General features: G+C 48.2%; 2 protein-coding genes across 8 annotated transcripts in view; one reads left to right on the top strand and one right to left on the bottom strand.

The window, feature by feature from the left end:
- NR2C2 (nuclear receptor subfamily 2 group C member 2) overlaps positions 1-12121 on the top strand; it is a 64231-nt gene that overhangs the window by 32043 nt on the left and 20067 nt on the right. For all 7 annotated transcript variants that reach the window (XM_081276051.1, XM_081276048.1, XM_081276046.1 and 4 more), the window contains one exon: positions 4251-4361. In XM_081276051.1, the coding sequence (XP_081132177.1) occupies positions 4290-4361 (72 nt within the window). In that variant the 5' untranslated portion in view covers positions 4251-4289. The remainder of the gene's footprint in view (positions 1-4250; positions 4362-12121) is intronic.
- The window catches only part of MRPS25 (mitochondrial ribosomal protein S25), a 57881-nt gene continuing 55144 nt past the window's right edge, over positions 9385-12121 (bottom strand). The window contains exon 5 of the mRNA XM_081276055.1: positions 9385-10090. The gene's annotated coding sequence lies outside the window, so the exon portion shown is untranslated. The remainder of the gene's footprint in view (positions 10091-12121) is intronic.

The raw sequence follows: 12121 nt of genomic DNA, 5'->3' as shown, positions 1-12121 counted from the left end.
AGACCCAAGAAGCCACTGATCTGATCATCCCCAACTCATTGCAGCTGGAGCACCACCCAGCCGCCTCCTGTGTGAGGATTTTATTATTTTTTCACATCTTGGCTTATTAAAAGTTTCTTTTATTTTTATTCTAATTTGTTACATATGACAGCAGAGAGTGCATTACAATTCATAGCACACACACACAGAGCACATTTCTTCATGTCTCTGGTTGTGCACAAAGTACAGTCGCCCATTTGTGTCTTCATATGTGTCCTAGGGGAGCGGTGTCCACCTCATTCCACGTCTTTTTTACACCCCTTGTTCCTCCCTTCTCTTCCCTCCCCTTTGCTGTCTTCTCCTTTACCCATTTTAAATCTGTCTTTTCTTACTAATGTTAATAGTTTTTAATGTATGATGTGTGGAACAAATATATGGTTTGCAAGAATCTACTCCTACTTTGTGGGTTACCTTTTCATTTTTTTGATGGTGTCTTTTGAAACACAAGTTTTTCATTTAGAAGTCTAGTTTATCTGATTTTTTTTGAGAGGGGGGGTACACTTTTGGTGTTATCTCCCCAAACCATCACCTAATCCAAATTCACAGACTCACACCTGTTTTGTTTTGGTTTTTTTTTTTTTTTTTTTTTGAGAGTTTTGTAGTTTGACTTTTACATTTCGATCTTTGATATGTTTTAATATTTTATAGGAGTCCCAAGTTCATCCTCCCACATTTAGATGTCCAGTTGTCTCATCACCAGTGAGACAAAAAGACTATTTTGCCCATTTGTAACCAAACATAGTAGATTACAAAGCCAGGGGATAAACAAGTAGAGAAAGGTTTATCACTTGTAGCAAGTATGGAGGGCACTAGAGAGAACTCTCAAAGTAGCACGTCCCTGAGCAAAGAAAGCCAAGGGGCTGCTTTTGTTTTGGTACCAGGATTGAACCCAGGGGCACTTAACCCAGCCCCCTTTTGTATTTTATTAGAGACAGGGTCTCACTAAGTTGTTGAGGGCCTCACCAAGTTGCCGAGGCTGGCTTTGAACTCTTGATCCTCCTGCATCAGCCTCCTGAGCCACTGCCCCCCGCTAGCAAGGGGCTTTTATTAGGAAGTCTCAGACCTGTTCACTATAGGAAAGTCTCGTCATCGCATGTCACACATAGGGGTGGCATATTGTCCTGAGCATGCTCAGTTCAAGGTCGTGCTTCCTCATACATTACATGTTCTAAGAATGTCTAAAGACCGCCTCCTGGGTGGGAAAGTTAGTATCTTAATGAGCGAAGTTTACTCTGTATCACCTAAAAAGGGTGCGCCAGCAAGCCTGAGTGGTCTTGGCTGGTTCCTGGTTCTGGAGTGTCCCATCTAAAACAGACAAAGTACTTAGAAGGTATATTAATAGTTAGAGGACCCCGACCCCCCCACACCACCACCAAACACACACACACACACACACACAGCCACACACACTCCTGTGGTGGTTGTTAGAAGTACCTGCCTAGTGGCTAACATGATGAATTGTCTTGGCACCTTTATCAAGAACCAGTTGAGCCAGGCGCACACTTATAAATCCCAGCAACTCAAGAGGCAAAGCGCAAGGATGACAGCCTCGGCAACTAGACTCTGTCTGGGAATGACAGAGGACTGGAGATGTGGCCAAGTGCCCTTGGGTTAAATCCCCAGTGCCACTCCCCACTAAATTACTTGAACGTGTAAAAGTTTGTTTCTGAGTTCTGTGTTCTTTTCCATTCGTCTTTGTCTTCATGCAAAGACTACGGTTTTTTGGTTTTTTTTTTTTTTTTTTTTTTAGTTGTAAATTGACAGTTGATAAGTTGATGTGTTGGGGGTACAAGGTGATGGATCTGTGAGTCCAGTGTGGAATCATCAAGATGCTCATCATTTCACGGGCTTAGTTCTTATTGTGAGACTTCCTGAAAAAGGCTGAAGAGTGTCAACGTGGTATTCACGCACCACAGTTTCTTCATCTCTTGAACTGTCGATGGCCATCCTAACTTGTCTCTTATAGATAATGGTACACTGAGCATGCAAGTACAGACGTGCCTTCCACCAACTGGTTTCAAATCTTTGGATTAAATGCCCCAAAACAGAATTTCTGGATCCCACGTGGTTTTGGTCACTGTAGGTTTTGTATTACGTTTTGAAATGAAGTCGGAGTCTTCTAGCTTTGCTCCCCGCCTGCCCACAACTATCTTGGCCATTCTGGGCTCCTTGTATTTGGAAATTGTATAAGTTTTATGATCACATGGGAGGGTGAATCTGGTGGCCCTTACTTGTGATCCCAGCTACTCGGGAGGCTGAGGCAGAGTTCAAGGCCAGCTGGGAAGGTTAGCAAGACCTGTCTCAAAATGAAAAATTAGAAGAGCCAGGGACGTGGCACCGAGGTAGAGCACTTTCCTAGCATCCATGAGCTCTGGGCAGTGCCTGGTACCAAAAAAATAAATAAAAGAGCATCCAGAATTTTGGTAGAGATTTCACTAAATTTGAAAGTCAGTCTGGGGAGTATAGCCACCTTAACGGTGTCTAATGTAATCCATGAGCACAAAGTTCTTTCCATTTATTTCAGTGGTCTCTAATTTCCTTCAGTGATGGATTATAATTTTCAGGGTACAGATCTTACAGTTGGCTTTGTTCAGTGTCTTCCTAAGTGTCTCATTCTTCTCTAGTCAGATTGTTACCTAATGTCATTTTTCAGATCGTTCACCACTAACGGGACAGCTGTAGGTCTGTCTTGTACCCTGCGACCTTGCAGCTCATTTACCAGTTCTGAGTTGTTGTTGGTGGTGGTTGATTCTGTGAGGTTTCCTGTATATAAGGCCATTTAATCTGCAGACAGAGATAGTCTCCATCATCTTCCTTCCAATCTAGATGCCCGTGTGCCCTGCCCTCCCTCTCCCGCTCTCCCTGCTTGACCTCTGGCCCCCCCAGTACAGGGCTGTCTGCAGGTGGGGAAATGGGCCTCCTGTGGTCTTCCTCATCTTAGGGGGAAAGTTTTCTTTTTTCTTTGTTTTTTGGTAGATGCCTGTTATCGGGGCTGGGGATGTGGCTCAAGCGGTAGCGCGCTCGCCTGGCATGCGTGCGGCCCGGGTTCGATCCTCAGCACCACATACCAACGAAGATGTTGTGTCCGCCGAGAACTAAAAAATAAATATTAAAAATTCTCTCTCTCTCTCTCTCTCTCTTTCTCTCCCTCTTTAAAAAAAATCTTTAAAAAAAAAAGATGAGAACTGTCTTTCTATTGCTGGATTTTGTCATAATGCCTTTTCTGTCAGTTGACATGATCATATGTGGCTTTTGTCCTTTATTGTTTTAATATAGTGTATTAAACTGTTTGATTTTCATACGTTGAACTAGCTTCGAGTTCTTTGGAAGAAGCCCATTTATCCTGGTATGTTATCCTTCATCTGCTATTGGATTTGGTTTGCTTTTTATATGTAATTTATTTATATTTTAGTTACAGGTGGACATAATACCTTTATTTTTCTGTGGTGCTGAGGATCAAACCCAGGGCCTCACGCATGCTAGGTGAGCGCTCTAGCCCTGAGCCCAGCCCAGCCCTGATTTGCTTTCTTTTGTTGAGGATTTGTTTTACATTAATATTCATAAGGAATATTGGTCTGTAGTTTTTTGGGTCTTTTTTCTTTCATTCTTGTTATATCTTTGTGGGTTTTGGTATCAGGTAGTATTGGCCTCACAGAATGAATTAGGAAACAAATGTTCTCTGCCATGTTCTGGAATTCTGTTAAGGTAACTTCATGATCTACTTTCAGCCCAGGAAGATGTCTTCCCACTTCAGGTTCCAGGTGACCACTGAGCACCTGGACCCCAGCCTCTGGGCAGGTCCTGACTACATCCCAGACCCCGGTGCTCCTGCTGGGCTTTTCCAACCCCGTTCCACTGATCCCAGGCACTGATCCCTCCAGTTCTGGTACCCTCTGGCCCGTGGTCCCTGGCAGTGTTCTTAGGAGCCTTTCTCCAGAGACGGTCACCTTAACCTTTCCCGGCTGGCTCGCACAGACGCAAACTTCCCAGGTCATATCCAAAAAGTTAGCCTGGTAGCTCTTGGAAGGTCGGGCAGAGCAAAACCCAACACTTCATGTTTCTCCCGCACTCTCAGGTGGTCTTTCCAGGGCACTCCTGTGCGGTGGCTCAGTGCTGCCTTTGCCTCCTGTGCATGTTTGTCACAGCAAAAGCAAGAGGCATGGTCCTTGGCCCCTGGGCGGCTTTCTGACCCCTTCTGATCTTGCCCACAGGTACCGCGTCCACAGACCCATCGGCCGGAATCTCCAGGGATGACCAGCCCCTCCCCGCGCATCCAGATCATCTCCACCGACTCTGCGGTAGCCTCACCTCAGCGCATTCAGGTACCAGGGTCCCTGCTGTCCCTCCCCAGTCCTTCCAAACACAAAACTGCCTCCGGATTTCACAAAGAAGTCGCACCTCTAGGGCGTCAAGTACGCTTCCACCTCATTTCTTTGAAAGACAAGAAGAAAAGTTTGTGTTCATTGAACTGACCATTGTGGTGCTGGGCAGTTGTAAACCCAGGGCCGCCTCTGGCTGGGCAGGTGCTGTCCCGCCGAGCTGCCCTCCAGCCCTGCTTAACTTATTTCTAAGAACTCTAACCCGTTATTTCAACTATTGTGATAAAGAACCATTTTGTTACTCATTTGCTTCCAAATTGATGGGCGACATGTTGGTCACAGGCTGCCCGCTTGTCTGGGTCCCACTTATCGCTGTTGCTGTCTTGGGCAGGTAACTGTCAGACTCACGTTGTCCACTTGCAGCACGTGCATATTATGCCCACCTCATAGGTTAGTGTAAGGAATCAACGGGACGCTGCTTATGAAGTGCTGAGAAGGGCCTGGCCCGGGACAGTGTCCAGTGTGTTCTACCTCTGTGTCATCCCTGTTACTACTGGTGTCATTGACCGCTAGTCACTTATGCAGGGGCGGTGCTGAGCCTGCCTCTGGCCCACTGCACATTTTTTTTCTCTGAAGGTAGGTATGTAGGCCCTAGCTGGGAGGAAGGGGCCACAGACCCTGACAGATAAAGATGCAGTGTTATCACATCAGCCGAAGCAAAAGGCCAAATCCAGACGTGAGAACAGAGATGAACAGCAGGAAGAACATGAGTTGCACAGCATGAACGTGAGAGACGCCAGGTGAGGGGTATTTGGGAATCGGGCACTGCTGTCCCAGGGAGTGAAAGCTCACACAGACAGACAGTGATACAGAGTGACTGGGGACATTCTACAGTCTGCCTGCTCTTAAGACACTTCATGGACTCTTCCTGTTATAAACTACAAACGTTTCTAATAAGTAAGATGAAACGAGTTGTTAAATGCCGTTGTCTGTTCCATGAGGTACTTACACACAGAAGCCTGGCACTTGAACTTGGAAACACAGGTTTGCAAGTTGGAAGGACCCTGACGGGGTGTTACTCTTTGCTCAGGTCAGGGGCTGACAGAGCCGTGACGTTCTCCCTTTACCCTGTTCTTATTTGCTGCTGATGAGTCGCTCCTGTGTGGGAGGTGTTGGGTTCTCGCTGCAGGACTCTCCAGACCCCGACACAGAAGCTTGCTCTGCGCAGCTCACAGTCACATTTTCAAATGGCAACTGTTTTCAGAGGGCGGGAAGCAGATAAGGGTTTCAGAGAAGGACGGGGTGGCCACCCCAGGAGACCGGGTGTGTAGGTGTCTCCAGAACGCAGCTCCCTCTGTATTATCTAAGGAGAACTTCCTGTTTTCCTAAGATGGGACGCTGGCACCACCCTTATCTATAGAGTGAGGCTCTTCCCTGCTGGCGCCCAGCCTCTGGGGCCGCCACCTTCCTGGCTGGATGCAGTCCTGTCCTCTCAACAGAAGTCTTGGGGGAGAGATCTTTGGTGCTGAGCTTGCAGTTTCTAAGGAAGACAGTCCTTTGGTGCGAGTTTTATGTTTATTAAATAACTGACAGAGTCCCATTGGGAGCCGCCAGTGAAATCGGACATGCTGAGCGCCACCACACTGGCTCTGTGAGGTTTTCTAAGTAAAATAAAGGTTATTGGCTGGTTTCTGGATTTTCAAAATTAGTGCTAGGGGTCCCATGCGGTTCTCTATCAGCTCGTGCCTTAGTGATCAACTGGCATTCCCTGAGGCCTGGGAAGAGGAGGGACGAGTTCTCTGATGTTGTCGTGAGTAACAATTCCTAGACTCCAAATGGTGGCTTCTCTCACAAGGTGGGTAGGGAAGGATTTTTTGGTTTTTGTTTTTTAAAAGGACAGCAGGCTAGACAACAGGTCGGAGCCGTGTCTGAGTGTAGAGAGACCAAGGGTCGAGTCGCGTCTATCCCCAGCCATGCGACTCGGGAAAGTGAGTTGACAGAGCTGCGCTGAGAGTGCTTATTCTATAAGTTGGGAAGGGACTAGGTGACACAAGTAGGTGAGGTAAGGCCGTTAGAGCCCCAGGAAGCCAGCGCAGTGTGGATTTTTATGGTTTATTTGTATATAATTTCAAACTTACCAAAAGTAGTCCATACAAATTCACTGTGCCTGTCACTCAGGTTTGTGAGTTATGTGCTGTCACATTCTAAATATGAGTGTATTCATTTTCTTCTGGTTCATTTGAGAACAGACTGGGGACATCAGTCCTGTGCATTGGATCTAAGGACAGTGACATTCTTACATCATGAAAATACAGTTAGCAAAATGAGAAAATACTAACACTGAAATGTGCCATTATCTGATCCAAACTCCAAATTCCCACATTTCATTCACTGTCCCAATAAAGGCCCGTGGAGCTATTTTTCCAAGGATCGATGTTATATTTTTAATAGAGATAAAAGTAATAAAGATGTCATCAGCCCAAGGTCAACACGCTTTGTTATGCAGGACAGAAGAGGGTGGGGTGCGTGTGGCAGAGCCTGTGTCCATTCGTGCCATGTCCCTGTAGCGGCTCAGAAGGCCCTGAGGAACTGGGTGCAGCGTCAGCCCTCAGGGTGGAGGGCAGGTGTGCAGTCGGGGTGCTGTTGTTTCTGGGGACACAGAGGTGTAGGGCAGAAGCCATGGGAGGACATGGAGGACACAGCACCCATCAGGTTCCAGTTTTATTTTTTTATTCATGTTTTGGAAGCCATTAAAGTAAGTTAAAAGGACACTGTGTGATAATAGTGAATTTTACATGCTGGAAATAATGAATGCTCTCCCTTTTGCTGACTTGTTCCGCCTGGGCGGACGCTGTGCAGCCCTTCCTGCCTTCTCTGTGGGCTCGAAGATTTTCCTAAAAATGTAAAAGGACCGAGGATGGAGCTCAGTAGCAGAGGGAGAGCACCCTTGGGTTCGAAGTCTAGCACCACAGAAAAAGAAAGGAAGGACAGTCGTATGCCTAACCCCAGTGACTCAGAGGCTGAAGCAGAACATTCACACGTTTTGAGGCCAGGCTCGGCAACTTAGTGAGAGCCTTTCTCAAAAAGTTACAAAAGGTCTGCGCCCAGCTCAGTGGTGACGCACTCTGGGCTCAGTCCTGGGGAGGGACGGTGGCGTCTGGCATCTTCGCACTCCAGGGTGAGACCTCGTGGCTGTCCCACCAGCCCAGGTGATAGCAGTGTTACTTCACGCTGTGCTCTTGGTCAGCGGCCCCGTGTCCCTCCCTCCTGCTGACCCCAGCCCTGGTGCTGTGTCCTGCATATCCTGCTTGGAGCCGCTTGCTCTGTGCCCTCTCAGTCCACAGCCATGTGCTGGTTCCTCTCTCGAGTGCTCAGAGGAGTTGTTGCTCGTGTGTGTTGGAAGGGTGACAGAGACCCGTGTAACAAAGTCACACTAAACTGGGCACAGAGTGAAAGAGGAGTGTCCCCTGCCTTATTGGGGTTGCACAGCTCTGGGTGGTGGGGGGCAGCTGCTGTTGCCATATTACTTTTCATTCCTTCAGCGTTGGTCTTGTCATGTAAGTCCTCAGGGACACGTGTGAAGGCATACATCATGTTTTGACACAAGTGTCAACACTGTCTGACGGCATTTTGCTCCTCCGTGTTTTTTTAAGTGTGGCTCGTCCTTGGAGATGGTTCCGTATGGTGCAAACCAGACATTCTGTTTCTCTTGAGTGGCTGCTTGATAGCCCATTTTGCCACACCGCCCCCAAAGAGGGTGACCCAGTTTGTACTCTCACCAACCCAGTGTGCACCACGCCGTACTTTTTAATCTTGTCAGTTTGCCAGATGAAATAATGTCATTGCTGTACAGATTTTGCATTTTGCTATTTACTCACATGTATATACATGTGCATGTACGTGTGTGTGTGTGTGTGTGTGTACACATATGTAAAAATAAAGCTTCCCAGGCGTGGTGTTGTATACCTGTAAGCCCAGCAGTTTGGGAGACTGAGGCAGAAGGATCACAAGTTCGAGGCCAGCCCCCACAATTTAGGAAGACCCTATCTCAAAATAAAAAATAATGGAAGGGAGGGCTAAGGATAGACCTCAGTGATGAAGCACCCTGGGTTTGATCCCCACTGTCAAAAAAAGAAAAAAAAACTGTTCAGTTTTTGAGTGACTAGGATGCTACTTAGGTTTCGTGTCCCACCTTTCCCCTGCCCCACCCCGCTGACTGTCCATCCAGTAGACTTTCTGTGTGACTTTGATTGTCACTATTAAGTGCAGTTTATGAGCCAAGGGATAAATGCGTATTTAAAACAAGACGTCTCTCTAGAACCACCCTCTGACATGACCCAGACCAGCCCGCCGGCCAAGCGCCTGCTTTAGGAGAAAGAGAAACCAGGCGGATATCAGAAGACACGCAGGGACCACGTCTAAAAAAGGAAGGGGCTGGGGCTGCCTAGCACTCGTCTCGCATGTGTGAGGCCCTGGGTTCCATCCTCGGCACCGCGTAAAAATAAAATAAAAAGGTACTGTGTGCACCTGCTGCTAAAAAATATATATATACACACACCCACACTTTAAAAAAGGAAATGATCGTGGCCTGGCTCTCACGGTGCTCTTCTTCTGTGTGGCTGTGAAATGTTGGAGTGTCCCTCTGCTCTGGCTTTCTTCCCATGGAGCCCTGGGCTTTACCTGCCATTATCCACCAGTGACTCCAAAAGAAGTGTCTGGCCAGACCTCTGCCGCGTGCTCCGTGTAGTTCCAGATATTTTAAAATTTCTCTTGAGACTTCTTCTTTGATCCGTGTTTTGTTCAGGAGGGTGGTGTTTTAATTTCTAACTGGGTGACCTTCTTGTTTCCTGAGTTGATTTCTGACGCTGACTCCATTGAGGTCTGAGAACATACTCTGTATGGTGTCCTGTCAAACTCTGTCTCGTGTCACAGTGTGGCCTCTGTCGACGGTGCTCCATTGGCGGAGGCCTGAGGAGAGTGGTGCTGTTAGATCCTGTCGAGTTGACGTGCTCTTCAAGGTCCAGTGTTTGTGTCAGGGAGGCAGTGACATTTCCAAGTAAAACTCATTTCTTTAATCCCACCTTGCAGTTCGGTCATTTCCGTCGCCCCTTACTTCTCTGTTTATTGTGCTGGGAATCGAGCCCAGGGCCCTGTGCGGGCAGGGCGAGTACTGGACCGTCAAGCTGGGCCCTGCTCCGAATTCCTTGGTGTGTTGATCCAACCTCCCTGGTTAGGTGCACGCGTGTTGAAGACAGGCCTTTTTGAAGAATCGATCCCTTCCTCATTATAAAACGCCCCTTTTTATGCCTGATATTTTCCTAGTTCTGAAGTCTACCTAGTTTAAAATTGTAGTTACTTCCCCTTCCTTTTAATGAGCGTTCACATGGTACCTCTTTATTCCAGTCTGTGTTTTATATGTAAAATGTAAAATTTAGATATTTTACATATATAGGTGCTGCTGTAGGCAGCACCTAGTTGGGTTCCTTCTCCCTGCTGCCGGTCTGTTTCAATTGGCATGTTGGATCACTCACTCTTAGTGTTATTGATGTATGTGGATCAATGTCATCCGACTCTGTAACTGTTTTTTATTAATTGCCAGAAGCTTCTCACTCTGCCTTCTCTGGTTTTGAATGAGCAATTCACATGACTCCTCTTAGGTCCTTTTTCATTTGACGTGATTTCGGTTGATATCCTGGGTTTATCATATACATTTTTAACAAATCTGTGTTCACCTGCAAATAACAAACGATTTTCAGTAAAACTGACCAAAAGCTGACAGTGTTAAACTGAATCAGAGGCATTCAGTACATCTGCACACACACCCCACACCCCAGTTCCAGAACAGTTCATTGTCCCTGTACCTGTTAAGCAGCCCCGCCCTGTGGCCTGCGGTCTGTCTCTGTGCCTTGCTGGTTCTTGGAATCGCACATACATGGAAGGTGTGTGCCTTGCTTCTGGCCTCTTCCTCTTGTTCACCCGTGTTGTGGGGCTTCTCTTTCCTGCTGTGTCACATCGGGTTGTACCTGAGTACCTTGGCCTGCTCGTCTTTGCGCAGTGTACCAGGCACTTTCACACATCACCATTTCCCTTCTCTAGACGTTCTTTTTTTCCTTCTTTTTAAAATTTATTTATTTATTCTAATTTGTTGTACATGACAGCAGAATGCATTACAATTCACAGTACACAGATGGTTGTAACAAAGTACATTGACACCATTCGTGTCTTCATACATGTACATGGGGGTAATGATGTCCATCTCATTCCATCATCTTTCCTACCCCCTGCCCCCTCCCTCCCTTCCCTCCCCTTTGCCCAGTCAAAGTCCCTCCATTCCTCCCATGCCCCCTCCCTCCATTATGCATCAGCCTCCACTTATCAGAGAACACTCAGCCTTTGGTTTTCTGGGATTGGCTTGCTCCACTCAGCCTTATCTTCTCCAACTCCATCCATTTACCTGCAAATGCCATGATTTTATTCTCTTTGAATGCTGAGTAATATTCCAGTTTCTTGATCCATTCGTCTACTGAAGGACATGTAGGTGGGTTCACACAGTCTAGCTGTTGTGGATTGTGCTGCTGTGAACACTGATGGGGCTGTGTCCCTGTAGCGTGCTGACTTTAAGTCTTGGGGTGTAGACCAAGGAGTGGGATAGCTGGGTCAAAGGGTGGTTCCATCATTCTTTTTTATGAAGATGTAGAAACGGGCTGTGCAGCTCGTGCAGGCCGACACAGTTGGAGTAGTGGGAGAGCAGGAGACCATTCTGCTCTCCAGCTGCAGAGCCCGTCCAAGGCCACACACTCGGGTATTGATGGGCCGGGCAGCAGGAGGAGGTGACCAGGGCAAGGACTGGGCAAGCTGGCCCCATCTAAAGGGGTGCGCACTGCACCCTGCTCCAGCCAGCCCGTGCCAAGGGGCGTGCATGCCCAGGTGGCCAGAGCTTCCAGTTTGTCCAGAGAACAGTGAACCTGGGTTTAAGAAGCCAAAAGTTACGCAGCAGCTAGTGGCCTGTTGGCCATCTCCTGGCAGACACTCCTTAGCTCATTTCTATCATGAAGGACAGAGTGGGAGGTGTGGGGCACAATGACAGGGTGTCCGATCACACCCAGGTCCTTTGGGGTTACAGCTGGGATAGGCCTTGGCTTGGCAGAATGGCCAGCTCTGTGGTAAGGTGGCATGCGTATCCCTAAAACTCCCCCCACACTGCACAAAATTATACAGCGAAAGCCACAAGATGCAGGGACAGGCCCGGGGCTGTGGCACGACCCTCACAGTGTGTGTGGGGGGAGTCTGGTAGGGCTGGAAGCGGGTCAGTGCCCAGCTGTGACGGACGTGGCCCTGGACCCAAGGAAGCCCAGTGGAGCGCTCGTGCAGGGGGCGTGGCAAGAGCGCATCTCATAGGTGACTGAGTGGGGGACACAGGAGGACCTGAAGTCGCATGGACAGTTGCAGCTGGCTGGCTGGGTGTGACACACAGCCCTCCCCTGGGCTGCTGATCCCAAGATCACTGAGGTGTGTGGCCTAGTGCTGCCCGTGGGAGGCACAGTGTGCAGACCAGCACAGGAGCTGTCACTCGGTCGGTCACACTCTAGAATTCGACTTTCCCTGATGTTCTGGTTCTCTGAGTGCTGAGTGGCCCAGAGGTGGCGGGCCATAGAAGTCGCACGGAGAGCAGGAGGTCCCTCAGGCCTCCCCACCTGCCGCGTGCTGCTCCGTGTGAAAAAATGACGGGTGGCCTCCTGTGTCCTTCTCCTGGGGACTGCCAT

This window comes from Spermophilus citellus (assembly GCF_964194105.1).
Source record: "Spermophilus citellus genome assembly, chromosome: 19".
NCBI lineage: Eukaryota > Metazoa > Chordata > Mammalia > Rodentia > Sciuridae > Spermophilus > Spermophilus citellus.
The sequence above is the reverse complement of the archived record's forward strand: the minus strand, read 5'-3'. Positions and strand labels throughout refer to the sequence as shown.